This window comes from Cygnus atratus, chromosome 18, assembly GCF_013377495.2.
Source record: "Cygnus atratus isolate AKBS03 ecotype Queensland, Australia chromosome 18, CAtr_DNAZoo_HiC_assembly, whole genome shotgun sequence".
In the NCBI taxonomy this organism is placed as follows: domain Eukaryota; kingdom Metazoa; phylum Chordata; class Aves; order Anseriformes; family Anatidae; genus Cygnus; species Cygnus atratus.
In genome coordinates, this window is record NC_066379.1 from 10,234,027 (window position 1) to 10,260,914 (window position 26,888).

Below are 26,888 nucleotides of genomic sequence, written 5' to 3' on the forward strand. Positions count from 1 at the left end.
ATCTGTTCATGTAGGTCTCTTAAACCTAAGTGGCTTTGTGTTTTTATGTCTTAAAAATAACCTTTGTGTTAGGGTGAATCTGAACAATAGCTGAGGATGTCTCCCGTTGAGCTATTATGAACGATTGTGTAATTGTAGGCTGTCTTAAAGAGGTTGTGTAAATACTCTTTATAAATATGTATTGCCCTAATCCTGGAACGTCTTCCAGAGCGTGCTGCATGGCAGGTGCTCGAGTAGCCTATCACCTGCCCGGCCTGGTACTGTGCTGTGTAAATAGGTTCCTAGGGAGACCTGACGCTTGCATTTTGCATTCAAAGTGATCAGAAAGGGGTAACGAACCGCTCTGCTGTATTCAAGATCCTCTTCTGGTGCAGATGTGACTTCTAGTGACGTAACTGCTGTGCTGGAGCGAGCCGTTTTAAAATCCGTTAAGTGAAATCGTTTCGTCTTTACTAGGCACGCTTTGTGACTTCAGGCTAAGTAGCTCCCTTTTCCTTCGCTGCTGCTGCTGTCATCTTGAGTTTCTGACAAGTAGGTTCTTTCCATAACTGAACCATGTGCAGAGTTTCACTTTGAGTAGGAGCTGAAGAGGTTTTCTTCTGAATCTACTAAAGGGGAAAAAAAAGATTGCTATGTTTTTGGTAGCCCCTAAATCTGTATAATATTATCTACTCTATATATCATTCTGGGACAGAATTTAAAGTATTTCTTGAAGTGTTATGCATAGTTGAGTATTGTCCTAATACTAGACTTTACAGATCAGATAACTGCTTTATTTATACTTACATTGCTTTATTTCCTAAATCCTTTCAAAATCTCAGCCCAATGTATTTATGCCAAGTTAGAAACATGAGGAAAAAAGAAAAAAAAAAAAGCTGAATGATGTCATTGTACTGAGCACAAGCAGAGTGATAAAGTGATGCCTGAGCACCAAGTCTCAGTTTTGCCCCAGTAAGCTTAAACATGAGTTATGAGGGAGCTCCACGTGCGTAACGGAAGGACAGAAACTCCTGAAAGCAGTGCACGTTCTTGCCATATCTGCTGGCAGACTTTATAGAAACGTGTTCAGAGTTCAGGTACACGTCGCGGTATGGAGGGGAGACACCCATGGTGGAGGAGGGAGTTATGGGTGTTCCCCGAGCCAGGAGGTAGGGTGGAGGAAATTGGAAGACACACAGACCGGTTGTATTGAGAACCAAATTTCGAAATGAGGCTTAAAAGACTGAAAATGTTTGGTATTGGAATATGGGGAGTAAAAGACAAATACTGTTCTACATCCAGTTCAACTGCATGCAGCAAAAAATGAAAGGAGAGAGATCAGCAATAGTATAATTATATATTTAGGAGGGAGGGAAGAGTGTTGTGTAAAAAAAAAAAAAACAGTGCTGGGACTGAGCATGCTAGAAGAGAATTATTTGCCTGCATCTACTCTAACTTCAGACTGAGCGAGCTGAGCTTTTTTTCCACTGGACTGAGTTTGACACTGTGCTGAAAACATGGTTCCTATTATGAGGGCACGGGCAGGAATGCTGAGAAAGTGCTGTTTACGATGGGAATAAGACAGTTTGGGGCAAAGGTAGAAGTGTGCAAATGAAGAACAGAGCGGTGATGGATAAGGAGTGAAACAAATTTACGTTGAAATCCAGGAGAAAAGGAAGTAACAGTGCTGCTCTAGGAGCCATTTGTGCTTGGAACAGATAGGAAGCACAGAAAAAGAGAGGCTAAGATTAAAGTTTCTGCATTTACAAGCTAAAATTTAAAGGTGTTTGTGAGAGATCATGGAGCTGTTCTTGCTTCTGTTTCGTTTTAGTCCGTCTTCCGTTCATAGTGCCAGACATGGTTCTAGGAGCCTGAAGAAACAACGTAGGCTTTTTATAGCAGCATGAGGGGGAAAAACAGAATGCGGTTGTATTTTAATGGAATTAGAAATCAGCATTTCCATGCCTAGTTCACTAGAGTGTCCTTCCTCATTTTGGTAACTTGAGTGGTCATGCGAATAGAATATCGTCTGGTTCCCTCGGTGTAAAAATAGGGGCCTTCTGCCCAGTAGCACAGCAGCGTTTGTGAAAACTCGTGAGTTCGCCCTCGTGTAATGCTTCAAAACTGGAAAGAGCTAATGACAGCTTATGGTGCAACATACACAACTGCAGTACTTGTCAGTTGGGCAGTATAACGATCCCTCAAACTTTATTACAAACCAAAGCCATTCAGGTACTAACATGGGTACCTGCAGGTTATTTTGGATCCGTAGCTTAGACAGGTTCTGCAGTTATGCTTGGGATTTTGGGCATCCTCAAGCTTTCTCTTCGTCTGCTTCATCTCCTATGGCCTTGCATCAGATAGCAAACGTGGATTATTGATGGAGTTGGTCTGTATCACCCTAATGCTTTGTCATCCAATTAACATTTCGGATTTCCCATTGCAAGTTCATTTCCAATTTAAAAAATAAAAATCTCATGAAGGGACTTGTATAACTGTATCTATTATCTTAATTCTGTAACGTGCAGACCAGTGGTTAATTTCAGCACAAAACCCAGTCGGTATTGCAGTTGGTCAGAAAGCTGATGAATGCTGGAGTGAAATTTGTGCCTCTTTGTTTAGAGGAGGTGGGAAGCAGCATATATATTCGTATGGATGAGGAAGAAAACCATTTATTTTCTTTAGACTGTAAAGGCTGTCTCGGGACTTAACTAGAGCTTTTTCCTAGCTGTTACGTTTATACTCAGGAGGTACTCAGAGTTCTGTGGCTGTAAAGATTTGCTGCTCTCATCGAGATTTGCTTCGAGGCGTTGGCAGCTGAGGAAGCGTCTTGCTCTGGCGCTGCGCATCTGTAACACCGAGGACAGGGCTCCTGTGTACGAGCGCTGCTGTGCGCAGCCTCTCACCTCAGTTCGCCGTGAACCTGCAGTTCCTGAGGCTTGCTGCTAGAGTCACTAACAAAGAAGGGTTTTGAAACAGTCTCCCTGAGTCTTCTGCTTCTCTGAGACTGGAAAAGAGGGATGCAATCTTCAGGTACATGCTATACTTGCCCTACTTGCAGATCACACCGATTTTTATAAACGCCGTGACCCTTCAGTGCAAGGGGGCAGCGATGACACTTGATTCTGTCAGCATTTGCATAGAAGTGCAGACACGGGTACAGCAAGGACGACTGGATATGCATTTACTTCTGGGTCCTGTTTACTTTTGTGACATGTCTGCTAGTGCTTGATCAGATTATAGAAGACAGGAAAAGGCGTGTTCAGCTTGAAGTTCTACTGCTAGTTTTGCTGCAGCTTCTCTGTAGCATTGTCGGAGAGTATTGTTCGGTTTAGTGGAAGATTGTATTTCATCTTATTCTTTTGGGGCTTTTCTGGCTTCTGTCTCCGAGTATCGATGGGGCTGTTGTATGTAAGAGAGCATTAAACTTCCATAAATTTTCATTTATGGATAGAGTCAGCCCTCAAATGGCCACTGCAAAGCATTAGCGATATTTGCCGTTCTTTCAGGTCCGTGGGCAACAGATCCGTGCCTGCTTATAGAGTAGTGATCCTGAGGAGGCCGGTGGTTTGATGGCTGACTGGGCTGCCCCAGGTTGGCATCTTCCTCTTTCTCAAGTGTGGACGCACGTCTTAGGAAACAGTTGTGAGGTCAGTGCCTCAGCAGCTCTGAAGTCACTGGTGTAGAACCTGGAAAAAGGCAGGGTGTGTTATCTGCGCTTCATCGGTGTCTTCTACGCCGTACTTGTGACACAGAACTTCCAAAGCTTTTCAGCAGCTTGTGTCCTCTGGCACGTGTAAATATTCCTCCCAGTATTCATCCTCTGCAACCTCCCCAGACCACCAAGCTGGGGGCAGAGATGTCTTTTTTCGTTTGTTTTTCTCCCCTCCCTTTCCCAGATCTCCTCCTGGTTCTAGGACTGTTTCTGCTTGAAGTGTATAGGTGGCTTTTCTATTTAGGATGTGCTTGAGTGCATAAACTGTCAGAAAGTTTCCTAGACTGATGTAAGAATCTTCATTACAGGCATGAGATCCACTCCCCCAGTGTTTCTGTAAACACATGCATTGACTTAATCATATAATTGAGAGTTACTGTATTTAAATAAAACATAGTGATTACGCTGAATGTTGCTTAAATTTTAGTGGTGGGAAAAAAAACCACAGGCCTGCTGCTGCTTTGTCGGTGTTGAAATAAGAATTATTTTCCCCTTTTTCCCTGGCCTGCCAAACGTCCCGTCACAGGATGGCATGTGTACGGTGAGCATAGCTCCTTAAAACCCTTGGAAAAGTTAGAGCTGCTTGCTGTCTTTTGGTCTTTCCTTACATATGAATCGGATTTACCAAAGATTAACAAAGATGTTGCTATAACTATGGAAAGAAAAACGTTTTACAAATTTCTGCTTAAAAAATGAGTCATTCAGATTCTCGGGAGAGGCTCGGAGTCTTTGCTGTTTTGCTGTTTTTCTTGCCCTGGTGACAAGATCATGCTGATTCGTATTAATAAGGCTCTTTATAGAGATTAACGCTAGAGTCAAACAATAAGGAGGCTTGAGCTTCCTTCTTCTTGCTTTTTGGCCGGGAACCCTCCAACATGTGTACTAGTGCTCTGGGTAATGGGGATTGGCCGTAATATTTTAATTGAGCTCAATTACTTTCAAATGAGCTTTAACATTAATTTCACACAAACGCTAATTTTCTTCATCTTCCAAATTGGGATTAGGATTTCTGTCCGGACCTCTGAGTTACTGTGCCTTGAACGGCTGCTTCTGGGGCTGCCTGCTTCCCCTTCTGCCGTTCTTCCTTTCCTGCCTGCGAAGTTTGCAGCAGCAAGGCACTGAAGTACTTGGAGTGGCCTCGTAGAACCAGTTGATTTGTGCGGCAGGCTGGTCTCGTTTTACTGATGAACATCTCCATCAGTTTTCTTTCCTGAACGCATAGGAAGTAGATTTGCTTGTGCCCACGGTAGCGTTTTTTTCAAGTTTAAGAGTTATTTTGATACGGCCTTTGCCTCCGCTTGCAGAGTGGTGACTGTGGTTGTTATGCTGCACGCTGCCAAGGCGTTTGGTGCAGAATGTGCAGCTACTCCAACTGTGTGTGTATATATACAAACGATATAAAAATTATTATTAGTCCAGAGTGATATCTGTACTTAAAACTGATTTTTTTTTCAGTGAGGGCTCTCTTGATGTGAACGTGTTATCCCAGTACACACCTGAGACAGAAGCATGTTGAGTTGGCTTCCAACCAAGAATGCCAGCAACTTTCTGGGGGCTACTGTGCTACATTTCTCCATTTAAACTCGATCCAGATACCTGCTTATGGGCAACAACTGCTTTTAAAATGCTGCCTTCCACAATAGAGTTTGAGAGCACAGTGCTGGGCTGTTATGCAAATTCAGGCTTGAACGGCCTAGGCAATATTGTTCGTGTGCCTCAGTTTTCTGAATATTTTGTTGCAGAAGACCAGAAGGTGACGTTCTTTCTGCAAAACTCTAGATCTCTATAAATGAGCCTTGATTAAAAGCAACAGTAAAGGTAAAATGAAAGTGCTGTTCTGAACACGCTGTACGTGTCAGCAACCTCTAAAGAGTTCACAGGAAGAGACTTTCTCAGCCTTTCACGACTTGAATGGGTAAACCAGTTCTCGGCAATTTCTTTTAAATGGGTGCAAATGTGCTAGATGAGCTTCAGCTGCTCCTGCTGCCCGAAGGCTAATGTGAGACCTCGGTACAAACACTGGTTCAGAGCTGATTTCCTTATTAACTAACCTGCAGTACACGACATGTTAGTACCTGTAGCACTGTATATTTCACTGTTTCACAAAATTTCAATATAGCAATGGCTACGACTTGTTCTTTGGCCATGTAGAAATGAATTACTAAACATGAGCCCAATCTACACTACAAAGTCCCAGTATTCGTAGCTGTCAGCAAATCTGCACGCTGGCAAAACGTGCGGTATGAGAGCAGCTGTGACGTTCCATCTATATAGGTGAAATTAATCTTGCACCTGAGGCAAAGAATATGGAGCGATCTTTTTCATATGCAAATACGGGATCCTCTAGGATTAAGGTGCAGTGCCAGGGGCAGTGTTGATTTGTGCTGCCGTTCCCTAATTTGAGTTTACTGTAATGAGATTTCAGCCTTGGAGGCTGGTAAGCCTGCTCTCACTGAGCACGTGATACTTGGGTTGCATTCGGATGCCTGTTTAGGCTGTCTGCATTGACCTGAACTTCAGTTCGTGATGAGTGCTATTGAAATGTTTGCTGTTGATGCCGTAGCTCTTATGCAGAAGCAGCAAAATGGTAGGAAACTTCAGCTGGTGGTAGCTGAGGAAGTTGCTTAAGAAAATGTGAGAAAACGTTAAGTACAGCTGACCTGACTACGTAAGAAAAGCAATAGAATAACTATACTAGTGTGAGAAGTAAAATACGTTCCGTGTCACCCTAATTCTCCATACCAGCCTTGTGTCTACTGACACTTTGGTTTTGAAGTACCTGAATTTACCACAAATCAACTGAGAAGTTCAGATGGTGCAGAGCCTGCCCTCCTGTCGGAACGCTGAGCTGTAATCGTGACCAAGTACCGAGGGGTATCTTGTTCTGCTCTGGAATATGAAGCTTTTGTTTATAATATGTGAAGGATGAAGAGATTGGTTGTAAAACACAACCTTAGTTAACCTGGCAACCTCAAACATTAAAAGTGTTTAGTCTAAATTGAATAATCCTGGTGACCGAGAGCTTGTCCTTGTTCGCTACAACCAAAGTTGCTCCATGGGACAAATTTGAATGGTGAATAAAGAAGCTGGAGACTGTCAGCAGCTAAAGAGGGTCCTAAGTAATTTCTAGTATCTTCTCCACATGCGTGTCTACATCAACAATAAGCATCAGGTAATATGACTGAAAGGTTATGGAATTTTAAATACAGGAAACAACCTGAATTTATTGTCGTCCCGATGATTTTAGCCTGACAACTTTAACGATTTCAGAGAAGAAAAAATGTGGACCGCAATAGGCAGTGAGCTGCCTTCTACAGCCCTTAATTCACTGTACCGCGCTGCACGCTTCTCCGTCAGGCATTCGTGCCTTAAATTTCTGCCCAGTACTTGAGAGTCTCTCCAGTAGCTAGTGTCGTGCACCTCCTCCTTGACTTAACCAAGGAGCTGGAAAGGCCACAAATTCTCTTTCTGGTGAGAGGTACGGGAAAGCATAATCGTGTGAGTTTGTGTCTTTATCCCACGTTTAATGATGCCGGAGAAATGATTTTTGAAAACCGACTGCAGTCTCAGCAGGCTGCCTAGAGCACTGCTCACTGGACGCGTGGTGGTGTTTGATCACCCACTGGTGACCGAACAGAGAGGATGCAGAAACTGCAGGGAAGGAAGGAGCAGTGCGCTGCTGCCTTCTGTGATCCAGAGGCCTGCTACAAAACGGCGTGGAACAGTTGCACAGTGGCTTTAGTAGGTTAATTGCTAGTATGATACCCTAAATCCTGCAAAACGTTTGCAGCCTCTTGGATGCTGCTCCTGTTTTGGCAGTCTTCAGGACTTGACTTTGCTATTTTGAGTGCTTTGGACACAACTTTGCTATTTCTTAAAGAAATTAACATTCATGTAATGGTACTTGTAGATCTTTCACAAGACATAGTAAATTTATCGCTGAATCTTATCAGATAGCTTGTAACAAGAGCTGATATATTTGTATGTTATAAGTGCTTAATTCTCCTGCTTTAGCGCTGTTTGCAAACAGAAGTACCAGAACTTAATTGAAATGGATTCTGCTAATTGGGGCAGAGGGAGGAAATAGAAAGCATTTGGTCGCCTGGATTTCTCATGAGGCTGAAATAGAAACCAAATGTGTGCTGTAAAACTGAATCCTAGGGATACTTCAGTGCATGCATCAGTGTCTAGTTTAGGGTCCTGCTTTTAAAATGTTATGATTTAGTTTACAGAGTATGCAATCAGATGCTTTTCAAGCATCTTAAAGTTCAACGTGAGCAGTTTTAGTGCTGATGTGTTTCCACATGCCAAATATTCCTCGTGTTTTTTGGAGCCTTCACCAGTCCCGTTCAACTTGGAAGCGAGCAGAGCTCTCTCTACATGATGGATGGCAGACTTGCAGACTCGCTCCTGCTTCAGCGTTAGATGAAATGCACTTGGAGTTGCAAACGCATGAAGTCATGGAGCCAGTGGGTCAGTGCACTGAGAGAGGAGCAAATGTTTACAGTCTGGTTCCAGTCTGTGTTGTGTGCAAAACATCGAGAGTTTATATAGATGCTTCCCGGAGTGTAAATAGTAATTGGGAGGTGGCTGTTTCGTCTCGGTCAGTGCCTCTTTTCAGATGACTTCTGCTAGGCCTGTGGGGGTGTGTTGTGACCTGGGAGAGTTGTTTCATCAATGACATTTTGAAAATCTGTCACAAAGTATCGGTGTCTTTCCTGAAGTAAATTTTCTAGAAGAGGAGTTTGGATTTGTAAATACCGAGGGAGGGAGTAAAAAGGTCTTTGAAGAAAGAAAGCGCACCTGATCTCGTGGATAGTGTATCCTAATTTGTGTTCGTGCATTGGTTTCCGTTCAGGTTCTGGCAAACATAAGCGTCTTTATCGGATGTTCCGGGTTTGCAGATGCTGTGTCCCATATGCCGTTTATTGCATTTGTTCACCTGGCTCTGATCTCAGGAGGAGGCTGCAGCAGGCTTCTGTTTGCTTCACATTCAGAATGGTCCTGAGCTGGTCCTGAGGCTCTGTGGCATACGCAGTATAAATGCTGTGTGTGGCTGGGGTTTTTAATCGTGGGAGAGCATCTCAACAGACCCCTGGGTTTTGCTGCTGGGTTGCACAAACAGAATATCACTCGGTACAACCTAAAGCTACCCAGTTTTTTTGGTATTTTCAGCTGATAACGGAATACGGCCCGATCTGCTTTTTGAGCAGTCTTTCAGAATTAGCTGGAAATGTCACAGCCGAGTGCGGTACGTGGAAGCGACTGCAGTTGGGTAGGTTTTAATGGAAAGTTGTCTCTGCTCTCGCCTAGAAGCTGTAGTGAATGTTCATACGTGTAAGGGAACGTTATTAGGAAGCTGGCAATTAGATCCCTTCAGGAGTGGGAAGGGATACCTAGCTAAGAAAAACGAAATTGGATTTTCTGCTTCATAGGAAGACGATTCAAAACTGGAACAGTTTGTGGCATACAGCGTGTGGGTTGAGTTCTGCATAGTGCTCGGTCGTGGCTTCGCCGGGTTGTTTGGGATAGCACGTTACATCTGAGATCGCAGAAATACTCGACTGATCGGAGCAGCGCCAAGCTTCGCGTTTTGTAAGTCAGTGAAGCGCTTTGCAGGGCAGTGCAACACCAGATTTGGTGCAAGAAAAACAATTATGCCAGGGCCGCCTTCGAGAAGTTGGCTGTTGACTCAGGCGCACGTGGCTCGGCTTACCTCCCCCGTTCCACGCGCAGCTGTTGGGGTTTGGCAGCCGAAGTTCCCGCGTGCCTGGGTGTCCGGCAGCCCGCAGATGCTGCGGGGTGGCTGTGGTGCAGGCGCCCAGGTGGACGTGCTCCGTCTACCTCCATTTGTTAACCGGGTTTGGAGAACTGTGCTTTAATTGGATTACTCGGGAAATAGGGGATAACAGATTAAAGGGATATTGTTGGGTTAAAAACCCTTCTTAAACTTTTTCACCTTTCGCTGTTAGTGCCGTTACACAAGATAAAAATGCCCCTCGTGAAATAACTGTGTGTGACTCCTCCCTTGCTTGGTTCTCCTGGAGCTTCACGCAGAGCCCCCTCCACCAAATTGCATCCAGCTGTTCTGAATCCAAACTCAGCTCTTCTACCAGAAGGTTTTACAAAACATTGCTTTTTGAGTCACGACTTAAACCCTTCTTTTTTGAGGACAGACACTCGGCCATGTGACCGAATGCAAGAGAGGTTTCACTTCTACACTGCGTGGTGCATTTCTGATTGCTCTGAAAAAAGGCAAACACAACTTGAGCTGCGCATAGGAAGTGCTGAAAAGAGGAAATAGGATAGTGCTCTCAGCAGAGGTAGGATGAGCAGTGACGCATTTGTGACGTGCATTGGTGGAGAAAAGAATTGTTTTGTTACCCCTATAAAAGCAAGTGTAGTCTCTATCTGAAACTCTCCAGGTCAGTAGAAAAAAAATGCTGAGACTGATCCTAATACGCTTAAGTTTTATCTTGAAAATGGACAGATCAGAGCTGAGCTGACTATTCCAAGGGTTGAACTGGAGAGAAAGAAGCTAGGAGACCCTAAAATGTCTGATCTTGACATAAGGTATCTGCATTAGCCCCTTATAAGGCTGCCGTTTCGTTAATGCTTCCACTGGCAGCAGTGCAATTTTAAAGCAGTTTGCCCTCCCTTCGTGGGGGGATGAGTTTAACATGGATCAGTTATTGGATCTGGTTGTACCACAAGGCAGCAATAATGCTTTTGTGGGCATAAATGGGGGCTGCTTTGTTTGGGAAGGAGTGCCAGTTTGTGCTGGTTTTAACATAACTTTGTCCATAATTAACACTTAGAAAAAGGAAACATTTCTCTTCAGGAAATGTTTTCTGTTAGCACATTTTCAAATATTTTGATCGAGGCTTGCAGTTTGGTAAGTAAAAGTACTGCTGCTTATACTGATGCATTTCTCTAAGTACCTTAGCACCTTTATAAAACGGTGTATTACTGTATATGCTTCTTGTAAATTCCTGAAACACTGCTAATAAAATTGCTCCCTAAACAAAGAGCGGTATATCAAGTGTTAGAGCAGAGGAATGGCAACTGGGAAACAAATTTTCCCCCCAGACATAGGAGATACCAGGGGAGTTACTGAAATGTTAATGTAAAATAGGGAAAATCTGTGGTTTTTTTTAAAATTCGGTTCCTTGAATAAACAAGTTACTGCTATGAATGCGTAGAAGTTTCATCCTTTTCTGTTAACTGAGGCATGCCTGAAAGAGGAGCCCCTGTTAGGAAGCACGGGGAGCAGTGAACAATGAGAGAAATTAATTTGTAGAAACATGGAAGTTGAGAAGGAACCGGGATTATTTTCACCTCTGAGGCTAGTGAAAGAAACTGAACAAATTTAATGTCTGGACACGAGGCTTGGCTCAGCTTTTACTGCTCTAACAATCGATATAATTTTGGATGAGCTGAACATGTTAAGTAGGGCTGGATGCATTCATGGCATGAGTGTACCGTCTGCATCATCTGCTGCTTTCATGCAGAGTTCTGAGTATCGCCATTTTGGGGGGAGAGGGCTGTGGTGCTCTTCAGTGCAGATTTCCTGGTGAGAGATGCCTCTTTGACTAAACCATCTCCGTGAATTGCTTCTGTGCTTATTACAGGAATTTCTGAAAACTGCTGAAACCTCAAATGCAGCACTATTGATCTGCAGTCAGACTGCTTTTGAGTCAGCTGGGGTTGGGGTGGGGCTCGAGAAAATAAAGGTTAGAGATCTCTTTTGTTGGATTCGTTGTGAAAGTCCCAAGTCTTTAAGTCTTTAATAGCAAAAACTGTACGTAATGGGGTGCAGGTTATAAGGATTATTAGGGTGAAGTGCAGAATTTTAGTGCTCTGGTTCTTCCTACATCCTCTCCTCCTTCAGGCTGCTTTTCCACAGTTACAGGTGGTTCGCTTTGTATGCCAAGTTAGGCATATCCATGGCAACCTAAAAACAGTGTAGTTACCTGGTCTTCCTCTAAACTAGGCTTTTTTTTTTTTAAAGTGCTTTTTGTTGTTGTTATTTTGTCTGTAATAGGAGAGGAAATGTTGGTTTCTCTTTTCCCAGAAATTCAAGTAAGGTCAAGAAGAGAAAATAATTGGTTTCTATAATTCTGTTCTAGTAACCAAGCTCTATCTCCTGTTAGCATTAAATATCTGATTTACTCTTCCAAATACTTAAGTCTTGTCAACTTAGTATGCTTCATTGAACTTGCAGCCAAATTGCAGTTTGATAAATCGTGTGTTTATTTAAAGCGTGTGATGACTAAATCTTTATTTGATGCTTCTCCTCTCCCTTCTTTAATTGATAGCTTTTGGAAAAAACGTAGTGTCTGTGTTCCCCCAAAGCAACTAGAATTCATTTAGCTATCTTAAGGTTTCATCAAATCATGTTTTGGTTGCTGACATTGTTTTCATGGAAACCAAATAAATTGGTGCCACTTCCTGGGTTTAAAAGCAGTGTTCATCTGCTGTATACTTCACCTCGTTTTCCTCCCCTCCCCAAAATATTTTGTGGTTACTGTCCAAAATGCCACCAGTTAGTGTCTAAAGCAAGGTAATCTCTCTCTGTGCCATGTTTCATTTATACAAGATTATTAATCTGCTTTACTTCAGGAGACCACATGAGCAGTTGTCCTGTTGGTAAATACCCACTGTGCTGTAGTCCTGTCTCTGCAGAAAGAGTGTGTTACCCAAAACTTGGGATCCTTGGACAGGCATGAGCAAGGCTAGCGGAAACGAACGCAGGGGTGTAAGGGAAGCTGTAGTTCTAATGTCAAATACCTCGATAGGAACATGATGTAGTCGTGCTTTCTTATCAATTACTTGCGTGTTCATGATAAAACGACTTGGCTTGACTTCCTTCAGAAAGGATCATAAGACTCCAGGAGGCACACAAGCTGTTTTGATTCAAACCTTTCTGAAAATGGAATACTTGACAGTTATGAATAAAGTTATTTAACAGTCAACTTCCTGTGGTTTACATGCATTTCTGAATCAGGAGGAGGCTGAAGGGCTGCAGCTGAAATGTATATGCCTCGCTTGAACAAAAAAGGTCATCTTTTACAAGCAAAGTGATCACTTAAAATCTGAGATTCTCATATGGCTTACTTCGATCCTGCATTGAAGGTAGGAGAGCGCAGTTACATGACACTGGAAGATGCTGGAAGCTAGCAGAGGCCAGTTGTTTTTGCTGCGCTGGTGCACGGTCAGGAAGATTGCTTTGTCGCAGCGCTTGTCGTTTCAAGTTGCTGTGCGTCGACATGTGCACAAGAAATGTGCTCGAGCCCACGTGTGACTCTGCTGCTTGTGTTGGCGTCTTTGGGCCTGTGCTCGGAGCTCAGGGGAAGGAAACGAGCAGTGGACAAGTAAGAGAGGCTCGGTGCCATGGTCCGTGTAGTGGAACGGGTTGCTGGTAACCTTCAGCCACACCTCAGGAGTTTGCAGTTGAGAGCTGCTTGACTATAAAAATGACTTTAAAGGGCTCACCTGCATTTTAAAAAAATAAATTCACCTGTGGCTAATTTAAGACCTTCCCATAATGTGAGTAGCACCATCTATATGATGTAATGTGTTCTTCTGTGAACGTGTTAATGGCCCTAAATTTAAGGGGCTGTGCTCAAACAGTTGCCTTATGTCGTCCTGTATTTAGCTTGGGTAAGAAGCTGGGTACCGGAGAACAGTTGGTCCCTACCTCATGTTTATATCAGGTATCAAATCAGCATGCATTGGTGGTTTTTTTTTTCCTCCACTCCTGACTCTCACGGGAACTTTCTGGTATCTTTTTTTGACCACTAAAATAAAATTGAAGATGCATTATTTCTGGCTTGTGACTTGTTTTTAAATTGGAGTTCGGTGCTTTGTGCTCGCAGAACGTGGGTGTAAAGACAACAGGAATATACTGGAAAACCTGGCTTATTCTATGGAGAGAGACCCTGCGGTTCTCAAGCTCCTGTTGGTTTTGTCCTTGGGTGGCTCCTCTGTCTCTCAGCTGGGAACGCTGGAGCACCGAGCTGCTGCTGCGGCAGCCACGTGGCAGGGGTAGGACGTGGTCAGCCGCATGGGAGCTACTGGGGCAGGGCGGGGAAACCCAGTTGCTTTTTTTTGAGTCCTCTCAGGTAAAGCAGATAGTTTACAGTTTGTCTGAAGGGAAATTCTAGAATGTGACAGGTGGACGTTGAAGCCAACTGTCTAAATATAGCCGGTGTCATCAATTCACCGTGTGAGATCTCGTTCTCTATCTAGTATCAGGACAGTCTAACACCGAAACTGTCTTTGGACCTGCTGTCATACGAGACTGCAAACGGATCATCATCTTACTCAGCTTTAATTGCTGGTAGTAAATCTTTGCTTGGTTTTGTCTTTTTTTTTTTTTCTTTCTGTGGGTTTCTCTTAATCATTACATAAAACATACAGCTCTACAACCCTTGCAAAACTATCTAAAGCCTTGCTTGGTTGCTTTGTAGTGCTGCCTTTTTAAAGCTTATTTAAGATGTGTCAAAACCCTTCAGTTCTGCAGTAGCGCTCTCTGATAACAATCTGTTAATCGTGGCAATTTGCTGTTCAGGAGTGTCAGTAGTTAGCAGTGCTTGGCCTGCGATGTGAAAATGTCCAGGTCAGAGAGAAGATTACCTCAAGCCAAGACCCTGGCTTGCAGCTGTAGGACATGGGGGGTGTCTGGAGTACGAGGGTAGAACAGAGGATAAATTTGAAGCTGTTCTGAGTTCCTGATCACATACAAATTGATAAAAGCCAACGACTGAACGACTTTTATCCTTAAGGATAATACAGTTCGAGTGAGCTGCTGATGTGGAGGAGGGAAGCAGGTCTGTTGCTGCTTCTTTAACTTCACTGTGCTGCAGGTGATGGCTTTTATAGCTCAGTCTCCTGAGTTTCACACTGGTCACCTTGATAGTTATCTGCTGTTGACTTTGACCCATGACAGCCTAAGAACTGGAGCAGTCTTCTCAGTGTGCTTTCTCCCCAGTTACTTTACTGATGTTGGATGTGTGGCTCTAGAGCATTACCATTGCTACAGGACAGTGTATTTTGTGTTTGTGTTTTCCGGAAATCCCTTCTTTTGGGAAGCTGCTTCTGCTGTTGCTTTGTGACCTTTCCAGGCAGTGGCTTGCTTGCATGCTCGCTCCATAGCAGTAGCAGTAAGCCCCAGGATTCAAAGGAGAGGTAGCAAGTTGTGCATTCCAGCACTGCGGAGTTAATGCTTCTTCAGGGAGTAAGCATTGCCATAAGTAGTATGCAAAAAGAGCTAAGATTAAAATACATGTATGCACACACACGCGGCCCTACAGCCTCTGAGGCCCAGGTATTCTAGAATGAATGCCTCCACTTAATGAGTCTGAAATCTGGCCAATTTGTACATAATCGTGTGGGGGCAGAGGGTTCTCAGCTCCGACTAGAACCTAAACAAGAAATTAAATCTGTCCTTAACTTTTATTTTGCCTTAACATTCAGCTGAAGACGGTCGTTTTAGTACTTGGAAGGCCTGAATTCTGATCCTGTTACTCCTGCTAAGGAAGCTTGAAGCAAAAGTACTCCTGATAGATTTGTGCATCAAGATTGTGTGTTTTTGTTGTCTGTGAAATAGGAAAGCGCTTCCACATACACTTCCTTACAGGACGGAGACCAGAACAGATTTCTGAAGTGCTGGAAAAGCTGTAGGTATAAAATACTCAGTGCAGTCATGGCAAGCGGTTGCTGCGGTGCCCCAGCAGTCTGGTCTGTGTTACCACTGCAGTTTCTCACCGTAGAGAGAATCGGTAATGTAAGTCAAAATGGAAAGCAGAATAAAGTAATAGATCGCTGTTGGACTCTGTTCCTGCAGGTGTGTCGAGCACAAGGCACGTTTCAGCCAGAGTTTCAGTCTTGCCTAGATAAGAGTTGATGTTCAGAGTGCACGGTAAAGGTGCAGTATCTACCTGCACGAAGTGACTTTTTAAGCATCTGCAAACCTCGCAAAGGTGCCTGGCTCGGGTGTGTGCCAGAACCCTTTTTGTACTGTTACTTTACTGGCACTGCTTTACCTGGCACTGCTGCTTAGATGACAGGCTTATACTGAGATTTGATAGTCTTCCTAGATAAATCTGTAGAGTTTGAAGTGAGGGGGAAATCATTACTGAGGTGTAACTGCTGTCCTAGTTCACTTGTCTGGCTTGGGTGTAGCTGCCCCGGTGTTGGATACTTGATGGGTTTGTCATCAATGGAATACAGTCAGAATTCCTGCTCTCAATCCACAGAGTGCAAGTACAGATGGTTTCCTTTGAGTATTAATAACAAGTAAGTGACGTTACAGCTTGGTTATCAAGGGCTTTCAAAAGGAAGCGTGTTTCTGCTTCTGTCATGAAGCTGAGAATCCTAAGAAGGTGGTACTTTTCTTTGCGATAAACTTAATCAGTATATCTTGCCTGTCGCAATTGAACTCAGGTCCAGCAGCATCCCTATAAGGGTTCTTCCTTAACGTCAGCACCCTAACAGAGGCCTGGAGAGCTGACTGCAGTTAGGGTTACAAAAACAAGCGTTAGTTCTTAATGCCTCCAGTAACGCAGAACTGACCTTACTACTTGCGAGGTCAATGATGGCTTGATTTGGAAGGTAGGCTGTATAGTAGGTTTGTTAACAAGTGGTATTGCAGCATGGAGGGAGCTCTGTTTGCTAATCCCGAGTAAGGGGTTCTTGTCCAACTTGATCTTTGACATGAAAGTTCAGTAAAATGCTTCAACTGTTGTGGTTTCTCTTCTGCCCGTCGGTTGTTGTGCGCAGGGGGAGTACCTGTACGAATGGGACCTGAAGGCAATGCAGTTATAAATTAACTTATCTCCCAGGATTAATCCTCGCCTCTGAATGCCTGTGTGTGCAGACTCTTCAAAGGGCTAGAGGAGTTGAATGCGTCTTTTCATAATGAAGGTGTGGTTGCATCTTTGGTAGTCCCTATGAAGAACACAGTAGGATTTACCTAGCAATTCTAAACTTGGAAAGAATTTAACTACCATAAATGTGGCTGCCTATGCTTTTAAAGCTTAAATATTAACTGGCCTAAAATAACTTCCATTGTGCACTTAGGATTGCTGCTTAAAAAAAAAAAAAAGCATTTAAAGCTTCCAACAGTTTAGATTCAGGTGAATTAACTGGACTTCAGAATATAAACCATTGGAATCAAGTGTGCTGCTTACTAACTAACTTTTTGCTTTGTTTTCTAGGGGGAATCTGTAAAATACTTTTTGGACAACTTGGATAAACTTGGAGAACAAGTAAGTTTGTGTTTTTTTTCCATTTGTGAGTTTTAAGTGGCCCTTAATCTCTGGATTTTAAGTAGATGAAATGTAATTTTGTGTCTGCTCCAATAACTTTAGTTAACTTTGCCTGTCCCATTATCTCAGCAGATCATCACTGATGTGTCAAAAACACAGGGCGTTGTGAGGGCCAAGTGTCTTTGGCAATAGAACTTCTGTGGAAATTGAACAAAAAGCAAGTTACAAATGTTTGTCTAGTCAGAGGATTGTTAAAGTGGCATTTCAGCATTAATTGATATCCAAAAATGTTCATTTTTGAATACCCACTTAGAAACACGAAGCTAAATCAGCGTACAAATCAGGGGTACCTTTCTGTAGTTAGTGAACAAATTTAGTACGGAATATAATGTGTTTCCTCTAAGGAAAAAGCTGAAACTTCTATAGAATACTTTTAGATGAAATGCTGGGTACTGCTTCAATGATGAAGCTGTATGCCAATAGTCATTAGTCTTGTATTGCGGAAACAGCATGTGCAAAGTTGCCTTTAAAAGGGGATGCCAGCTTGAACGCCATGGGGAGGTAGTTTCTCCATGGCCATTTCCAGCTGGTGGGTAACAAATGATGAAGGAATCCAAACCACTTCAAATAAATAAAATTAAGCATGATGTAACAGGATTCTTCTTTTTCTCTTTAGCAGATAGATAAATTTTGAGCCAGACAGTTCAAAGCAGAAAACCAGTATTTTTTCTAAATAGAGCACTGTTGATCATCTTGTTGAATGCTTGCTCTTCCCAGGTATCTTGCTTGAACTCCAGCGCTCACTCTTTGAATTTTTATTGGTCTTGAGTTACGAGAGAATACAAAAACTGCATTTACTTTACGAAACTACTAAACTTACTGTTAATGGGGGGTTTCTCATAATCTCTGAATCCAGTGCCACTCTAATTTCAAAAAAAAAAAAAAAAAATCCCCCCCACATATTTGTGCACACTTGGGTGTGGATTTTTGCAGCTTCTCATTCAGAGAAGAAACCTGTATTAGAAACCTCGATCTAATCTTTGATTAAAGCATAAAACTAAAAGTCAGTAGTTCAAAGGCAAAAAAAAATCTATGTAGGTATGTGCACACACAAACTGTAGCTCTGATACTGTTGTGGGAGCGCTGAGCTCAGAATTACAGCATTTCCAATTTAAAGTTAGACCAAATGCTACTGAGACACAAAGGATTCTTCAAGATCTGATTCAGAAAATGTTAGGTCTTTGTGGAAAAAGCGCTAGCTAAGTTTTGTTACTGAGAGTGAAAGATTTGATAGGTTCTTCTGGTTTGTTCTTATCTATATGCAAGATTTGTCTAATGATTGTTTCTTCAAACTGTATTAATGCAAGTATTTTACTGTTCTTATCTGATAATCTGATACAACTAGGCTGGCCTGCAACTAAATTGCTTATAAACAGATAGACCTCCGATTCGTGTGCCTCTTGCCAAAAAGGAGCTCCTGTGCCTCATGCAAGAAAGGGAGCTGCTGATAAGAGCACATAGGGAAAAGAACTTACTGTTCAGATTTAATCAGCTCAGCAAAGTAAGAGTGCCTAGGATCGGCTGGATTCCTTGCAACTCCTTGTTACTTCCGCTGCCAGGGCAGACTGTATGTATTCAGAGTACCTCGTAACAAGACATCAGTTTCCATGGTGTGGCTGGATCTTATTCATACCTTAAATGCCAATTTTAACTAGGCAAACAGTGATGTGATAGCTGAAATAGCTACCCGATAACCAAAAGTTTTCCTTTTGAAGACGGCGAACCGTAGTGAATTTGAGGAGGACAACAATTCAGGAAGAAAGCAAAAAGGTAGAAAAGAAGCTGAAGTCACTTTTAGGAGTCAGTGTCAGTCTGAATCCTTGGGAAGAGCTGATGCTTGCGGACAAATTGAGCTGCACAGAAAGGAGGAAAAAAGGTGACAAAACAGTCAGCATAGAAGAGTGGGGAAAGTATAGGAAAATTAGTGGATTGAGATGCTTGCAGGACAAGTACAAATTGACATTGGAGAGACACTGAAAGGACATGGGAAACAATACTAGGTGCTGGCCCAGGACTTACCTAGTGCTGCAGGCTTTGGACACAGAGCATGGGATCAACAGTGAGCAAAGGGCTGTATCAGAACTGCTATAGGAGCAAGCTGCTACTATCCAAAGGATCTCTGCACCAGGGAGAAAAGAACAGGATCATCATTCAAAAAGAGCATTAAAATCCTTGGAGATCTCTATTGGAGCTGTTGTTTTTAGCCTCCGGTAGCCAAATGATGTCTCTATACCAAGCACTTGACTTCCAGTGCACTCATTTGCAGGCTGTTACATCAGAGTAGCCAATTATCAAGGATAAACCATGGTAGGTTTTCTTCTGTGCGTGTAGAAGTTGAAAGCACTTGAAAATGTTTTAGTTGTGGTTGCAAGTGTAGAAGGAATTTTAAATGAATAATGATACTCAAGAGGGAATTTGTCAGGAATTCTGGGATGAGCTTCTTTTCTTGAAAGCTTTACTGAATAAATGGTCAGGGCTAGCTCCCAGAGGAGTCTGCTTTGTCCTCGTTCCAATATTGAAGACTATGTATATGGCTCTTCCTATTCATTGATTTTATTCGTTCCTTTACTTTAAGGATAGCAGTCACTCCTGGACTTTCCTAAGGCTTTCCGGTTTTATTCTGAGAACTTGTGACTGACTTCCTGAATAAAAAATACACATGTTGGAAAGATGGAAATAAGTGTTGAACCTGCGACATTCTCTTCCCAAAGTGTTTACAGTCAACTTTACTCAAAATGTCTTTACAAGCACTCAGTGCCATTGCTCTCTTCAGAGTTGCACAGGGGTTGAGGATGGAAGGGACCTCTGGAGGTCATCTAGTCCAGCCCCCTGCCAAGCAGGGTCACTTAGAGCATGTTGCAGAGGATATTCCTCTGGTAACCCACAGGATTCTTCTTCTTGTCCTCCCTCCCTAACAGTTTTTGGTTGAAAAGGCCCAAAATAAACCTAACAAATAAATATCAAAAATCTCATTACCCTTTACATTTGCTTCTTTTTCGTCAGAAGGGGATGGAAGCATGTCTGGTGCTCAGTTTGAGGAGAAGTTGGTGCTGCTTTACAGTTGAACTGCCCTATGGATTCAGGTGGTGCAGGCTTGAGATGTGTAGTAGTACAGTAAAAAGTGCAGGGTGGGGAGCCTGTGCTTCGGAGAACTGCTTTGTGATCGCAAGCCGTGATAAAAATACAGGCCTTAGGCCTGGGCAGCTCCAAATAAAGAGGCTCAGGAGTTCAAACAAAACAGTCTAGCTAGTTTCACTTTTGAGCTTACATAGTAAAGGAACTTGATCCTTGAATTTCTGGAGCTTCCTTTATGATTTTTATCTTCTTCCCTTATGATTTTTAAGTTGCTTTTTTAAGGCCGTGGACCAAATTTTTCCAGCTCCCTTAAATTTGGAATACCAGCATTTGAATTCCTGTGTAGTTTGCCTCCTACCCCCAGCTCCCAGGTTAGTAGTTGATTCAGACTTTGTGGGCTATTGTCTTACACATCTTTATAAAAGCTTCATGCTTGGCCTTCCTTCGACACTGCCAGTTACCATAGATCATTCACTAAGAAGAGACTAAAGTTCCGGCTCTGAAACCCAAACCACTCTATCGGAAGTTGAGAAATGCTGGAAAAATGTAAGGAAGAGCTTCAGTAAGAAGGGAACAAGAAAGCTGTAGGCTTCGGTGTCAACTGGCTGTCTGTTATAGGTGCACTTTTTAAATAGCACAAGACTTGGGCCATATGGAAAAATGTAATTCTCAGAAAGAAGAAATCCCCACTATGAGTCTTGATTTTTCATGCCATCAAAAGCTGACTAATAAGAATTCCTCTTTTTGTAAGCATCTGCTGACAATGATCGTGTAAAAACTGCAGGAACTCGTATGGCCCCTGCTTAATTCTGGGGGAAAAGGCAGGCTGGAGGGAGAGCAGTGTCTGGTGCCTCCTAGACTGTACTACTGCAAAAAGCCTGCCACCCTCCTCTGCCTGTTGCTCCCTGTTCTACTAATTGCACAGGATGTTTTAGACAAAATCAGGCTGTGGGAGCTCAGGTAGGATACAGCTAATTAATAGAAGCACTTTTTTTGGACAGCTGAATCCAAAAAATCCATGGTACAAACATAGCAAGTTGCTTAGGTTTGGCTTTTCTGGCGTAGTTAATTGATTGCCTTAACGATTACTTACTGGAACAGCTTTTTTTTTTTCTAGAGGCAGCTGTGCAGTATGCAGGAGAACATGGGGCGAATCGAGTGCCCGCAGTTAGAATAGGATACCACCACGGGTATTGGTTTGAGAAACCTGTTTGAGACCCTGTTTGCTGCATTCTGGTGTTGGTGCCAAGCTTGTGCCCCTGCTTTGTGGGAAGAAGATGAATGAAGCAGAAAGAATCCAGAATGAGGGAAACTGGCACGAGGAGCTGCCGGTACACCTTTCAGGGCTGTTTATGGATGCTTGTCATGTGGCGAATGGAAAGCTTCAGTTCTGCGCGGGTAGTAAATGTTTGGATTTAACATTGGGTGTGTTTCCTGCTTTTGACTCCAGATCTTTACAAAATGCTTCAGTGTTGGAATATAAATATACATACGTGTGTATGTTTGTTCAAAAGCTCGTGCTGTTCCCCTGCAAGCTTTCTCTTGATTGCAGGTCAGCTGCGATCATCATGCCTGTGACTTGTGTCCTAATCATCAAACTCCTTTATTTTTTAGGACTATCTTCCCTCACAGCAAGACATACTGCTGGCACGAAGACCCACAAAAGGGATTCATGAGTACGACTTTGAAATAAAAAATGTTCCTTTCAAAATGGTTGATGTAGGTGGCCAAAGGTCAGAACGGAAACGGTGGTTTGAATGCTTCGACAGCGTCACATCGATACTCTTCCTCGTCTCCTCAAGTGAGTTTGACCAAGTGCTTATGGAGGATCGGCAAACGAATCGCCTTACGGAGTCCCTGAACATTTTTGAAACAATAGTCAATAACCGGGTTTTCAGCAACGTCTCCATCATTCTCTTCTTAAATAAAACGGACTTGCTTGAGGAAAAAGTACAAAAAGTGAGCATCAAAGACTATTTTCCAGAATTTGAAGGGGATCCCCACTGCTTAACAGATGTCCAAAAATTCCTGGTGGATTGTTTTCGTACCAAACGCCGGGACCAGCAGCAGAAGCCCCTCTACCACCACTTCACCACTGCTATTAACACAGAAAACATCCGGCTAGTTTTCCGCGATGTCAAGGATACCATCCTTCATGACAACCTCAAGCAGCTTATGCTACAGTGATGTGCAAAAAGACATTTTTATTTGAGTAACTATTGTGTGTTTTTTTTAACTAGGAGTTTACAGCAGGAATAGAGAAATTCAGATCCTGTCAGACTTCTTGATATGTGGCTAAAAGCTGCTGCTGAACACATTATTGCCAATTTCTGCAGTAATTCAGGCTTAATCTCTACCAGTGTAGCTTCAAGTTGACTCAAGTTGTAATTTTATAGCAGACCTATGTCTAAGTTACCTGTAAAGTGATTAAATTTGACCTTTTGAGAAGAACATGTATATTATCCTAGAAAATTCATTCCACCTTCAGAATTCCAAGCCCAAACTTGAGTGAAATCGTTGCAATTGTTAAGCTTTGGCAGTAATTTTTGGGGGGGAGAACTTCTCACATCTAACTTCATAACGAAGACTGTGATACCGTAGCTGACTTAGGATTTCTCAGGTCTGTTGTTGGCTAGAAAACCCATAAATCCCTTGCTGGAATCGTGTATTTGAAGCTAGAATTCCTGGGTGTAACGTACTTCCTATTTGAGTATAAATCTTTGCATGGGGTTTGACTAGGATACGCTTTAAAAATACCTAGGTTGGGAACTAAAGACATGTGGCAGGAAGTACCAGTGCAGGCAGCAGTCCAGAGACAAGGGATCAGCGAATGGCACAGCACACTGCTTCACTCCTTTGCATCGTAAGTACTCGACGTCTTAGAGCCATGGCGAAGCACAGAGCACTATGAGATGGTCCTCTTGAAATTTGGATGTGGGAAGGGGGAGCAAGCTAAACTCGGATTTCTTATCTTCACGAACCAGATGTTACATGTAGGTACCTTACCTTTCTTGAAGCGCTTTAATATATCACTGGTTTATCTTAGTGTGCCTCCTCTGAGTCGGTAAGCATTTGGTGATGGATAGAAGTACTTGCAGACCTAAGTGCCTCCTTGTGTTCTGTCCTCCTACAGCAGTTTCAGTGGCCTTATGAGCATGTGTGTTCCCAGCAGAGGCCTTGTGTAGCTGACACCGTGAAGATGAATGTTTTTTTAAAGGGAAAAAACAACATATCACAGCAGAATGTGCTTCAGCTGATGAGGTTCTTTCGGAGACTTCCCAATTGGGTCTACCAGTCCTAAGTGTACTTGAGCCAAATACGTTGCACAGCATACTCCCGAGTGCTGGCTGTGACTAATAATACTTTACCAAAAGTTCCATTGCTTTTTTTTTTTGGGGGGGGGGGATACTGTTGCCATGTGATTACAAAATAATAAGAAAATGCTTCTTGCCCAGAAATCCTCATATACCATGCAGCATGCAACTGAGTGAGCTTGCCAAGGTGCCAACGTGTGTTTTCAAAAAGTAGTGCCGCTACCAAGTCTCCCCCAGGCTGTAGTTTTAGTCTGTTCAGCTTGCCACTTTGCCCCGTGGAACTGGCAAATTCCTGTGGATCGTGATGCTGGCCGATGTCTCCTTCAAGGAGTTTTTATTAACACACCACGTGGGTGGCGAGAGGAGTGACATGATATTCTCACTGCTCGGAGCCGTGTCCCTGCAGGTGTGATCGTGTTAGGACATAGGAAAACTGCCCGTCTTCTGAACTTAGCCTTTACTTACTGTGACTGTAAGTTGTGTTAACACCTCTGGACCTCGTTCTCCTGCCCGTAGAAGGGGAATCGTGTGTTTTTATTTAGTTAAGTGCTTTGAAAGACCTCTATTTTTTTATATCATCCAAGGAGTAGTCATAGATTAGTCTGCAGTGTCTGCGATGAGGCACTATTTTGGGAGGAAAGAGTTCTGAAAGGAGCTTTGGAGAAGTCAGTGCATAATCCTCTCGAGGAAGTCAGTGTAGCACTGATGTCAAGAGGATTAATACAGTCTTTAGATGGGGATATTTAATGGAGATTTTGCCTCCTTAGTAGGCATGGCTATGATTACTTTTGGTTTTTTCTTCAGTTCATGTGAGAGCAATTCAAGAAGGATGAACTAAAGACCTTTAAATACCCTCAGTAGCCCTTTTGAAGGATTGGGCAACATGCACAGGGTCCAAAAGTTCTCCGTTCTCCTCCCTGGGGAAGGATTACAGGTTGATCCGGCTGAGCTGTAAGTGCTGTGTGAGCAGGCAACAAACCTCTGTCTAGTAGCCTCCAAGTATGTAACAAAGTCCATTGTTTGCAAGCAGAAGTTGAACAAACCCACACCCTTGGAGTGAGGGCAATTAACCATTGGAACAAATCAACAGGAGGAGTAAGAGACTTTTTTTTTCCATTGTTGGCAGTTGTTTGAACAAGTTTCTTTTGAAAAGAGACTTAAGTCTGCTCTAATTAAAATAATTAATTTGGAGAGGGTCTGTAGTATGTGTTTTGCAGGATGTCAGACTAGATGATTAAAGAAAAGACTGAAGACTGGATATTGGATGATGATGAATATTACCAGGAATCTGTCTAAAATCTGTTTATGTGAAGTGTTGATGAATTTTTGTCTAGGGACCTGTTAATTTACTTAAAGATCCTCAAAACTGATGTCAGTCGAAGGATGTAGTCAGTATCACCAAGGCACTGGACACTTCTGATATTAGCTAAAGTAGGAAAAATACTCAGCAGGCTTCTCCCTGAACCAACACCAAAAAAATAAACCCAACCCCACCCTGTTTTTAATCCTTTCAGATCATTTTCCCTGTGAACACCGGGGCCTACGAGATAGCGAGGTGAATCCCACAACGTTGGGTAACTTCTGACAAAGTCGGCCCTGGGAGATAAGCACTATATGAATCTCAGGCAGAAATGAATTATTTTAATGAAATTACTGAATCAAGTCACTTGCATTTCCCACTCCCACTTCTTTCAAGGGAGTGAGGCAACTAACCTTGATGTAACTGTTTACATGGTTCCTATGTTAACATGCTGGGTAAACAAAGTGAATCAACATTGGGCTTTTCCATCTCCAAACTCGCTATTCATTAGCTACCTGAAAAGAAGCACATCATGTACTGTTGTCTTTCTTTTTGATTTTATTCTGAATATAGCTTCTTTACAGCAGGATTTAATTTTGGTACAAGAGCTGAAGGGCTGATGTTGTTGAGCAGACTGATTTTATTTTTATTAAGCTTGAGGCAAGCGAACAAGTCACACGCGGCTAGTAAGAGTCACGCGTGTTAGCGGCAGCCAGCCTGTGGTACAAAGGCAGGAGATGGTTCCAGTGAAGGTGGGAAAGCAAGTTTCACAAAACTTTTAGTTCTCTATGGTGCAGCAAGCCCTGTTAAAGAGATGACTGATCGGTGACCATATGGAGATATACCACTGTCTTGTACAGTCCTCCTGTACGTGAAGGTGAAATTGGTGTTTTAGGGACTGTTCCCGGCTGCGGTGCGTTCAACTGCGTTGTCTGATACCTTAAAACTGTGGCTGTTCATCAGGGCTTTAAAAATTTTTACTTTTTTATGTGTTGTATGTGGGAGCATAAGCCATCAGCTTGTGTAAAACTTAAAGCTTTCTTTTGGAATACCCACTGATAAAAAAAGAAAGACAATAAAAGGTGGGTTCATTGATCTCAGTGGCTGTATATTGGACTTGTTTGTCTAGTAAGTGGCTTTAAATTTTGCCCGTCAGAATTATCCTCGCAAATTGTTCAGATGAGGTGAGTGTTTCAAGCTTCGTGACACTTGGCTAATAATAGTATTTATGGTCGGTTTCGGACAGCTTATCAAACCGCTTCTGCTCATCGTGTTTAGAAGCAAGTCCCTGCTTAAAGACTGAGAACTATACATGTTTAATGTGGCCATTGCCATCAGGAGACTCCTCTAGCTGTTTCTCTTTAAGGTTGATTGCAAATTGTTCATTTTCCGACAGTAACGTTTCCTGTTTCAGATCAGAAGCTTCATGCCATACCGAATTGTCCACAAGTTAACTTTACAGGTCTTGTCTGTTTGATGGTACCATTAATTAACATAGTTGTTTTTTAATTACACAGCATTGCAATACAGTGCCATTTTGCAATTTCTTTGCATTGTACTTGAAAATGAATTGCAGACTATTTAAAACCGCTTTCCTGCGCTTTCAGTAGCAGTGAGAGCTTACCTTACGTGAAGCCTTTATGTAAAAATATATTTTGTAACAACCTCATAGATCTTTAACAAAACCAAGATTTGTATTAGCTTTGTATAAATGTTTGTGGCTTACACTTTTATATGTTTAACTTTTTATAAACTTTCCAGGGACTACTTTTTATTGTAAATTTTTTTTCTCCTTGCTTTAGTTTAAGATTGGCAATAAGTTATTTCTAAGGGATGTCTTAGAAGAAAAAGCATCGCTTCCTTTTTATAAAACGGTTAAATCAATTAGTTTAAAACCTCTTCCATTTGCTTGTACATTGCTCTGTACATACTCTTCCAAAGTGTTGCCTTTCAGCTATTAATATTTGCCTTGTGTACAAAAATTACTGACAACGAATAAACATATACAGCCTCATACTGGTATGACGGAATCATTTTTCAGATTTGTACTTAATGTGTGGAGGCAGTCAACTGACTTCTGTTACGTTTCTGCCACATCTTGTGTTTCAAACAAAATAAGTACTGATGGAGGTCTCTGGTCTCCAGCAAGCTCTTTGCTAAAAGGGCTCATGCAG

General features: G+C 42.6%; 1 protein-coding gene across 1 annotated transcript in view; it reads left to right on the forward strand.

The window, feature by feature from the left end:
* Positions 1-26,728, forward strand: part of GNA13 (G protein subunit alpha 13) — a 29,908-nt gene extending 3,180 nt beyond the window's left edge. Inside the window, exons 3-4 of the mRNA XM_035558808.2 lie at positions 16,915-16,965; positions 21,715-26,728. Of these exons, the coding sequence (XP_035414701.1) occupies positions 16,915-16,965; positions 21,715-22,287 (624 nt within the window). The 3' untranslated portion in view covers positions 22,288-26,728. The remainder of the gene's footprint in view (positions 1-16,914; positions 16,966-21,714) is intronic.
* The last annotated feature ends 160 nt before the right edge of the window (positions 26,729-26,888 follow it).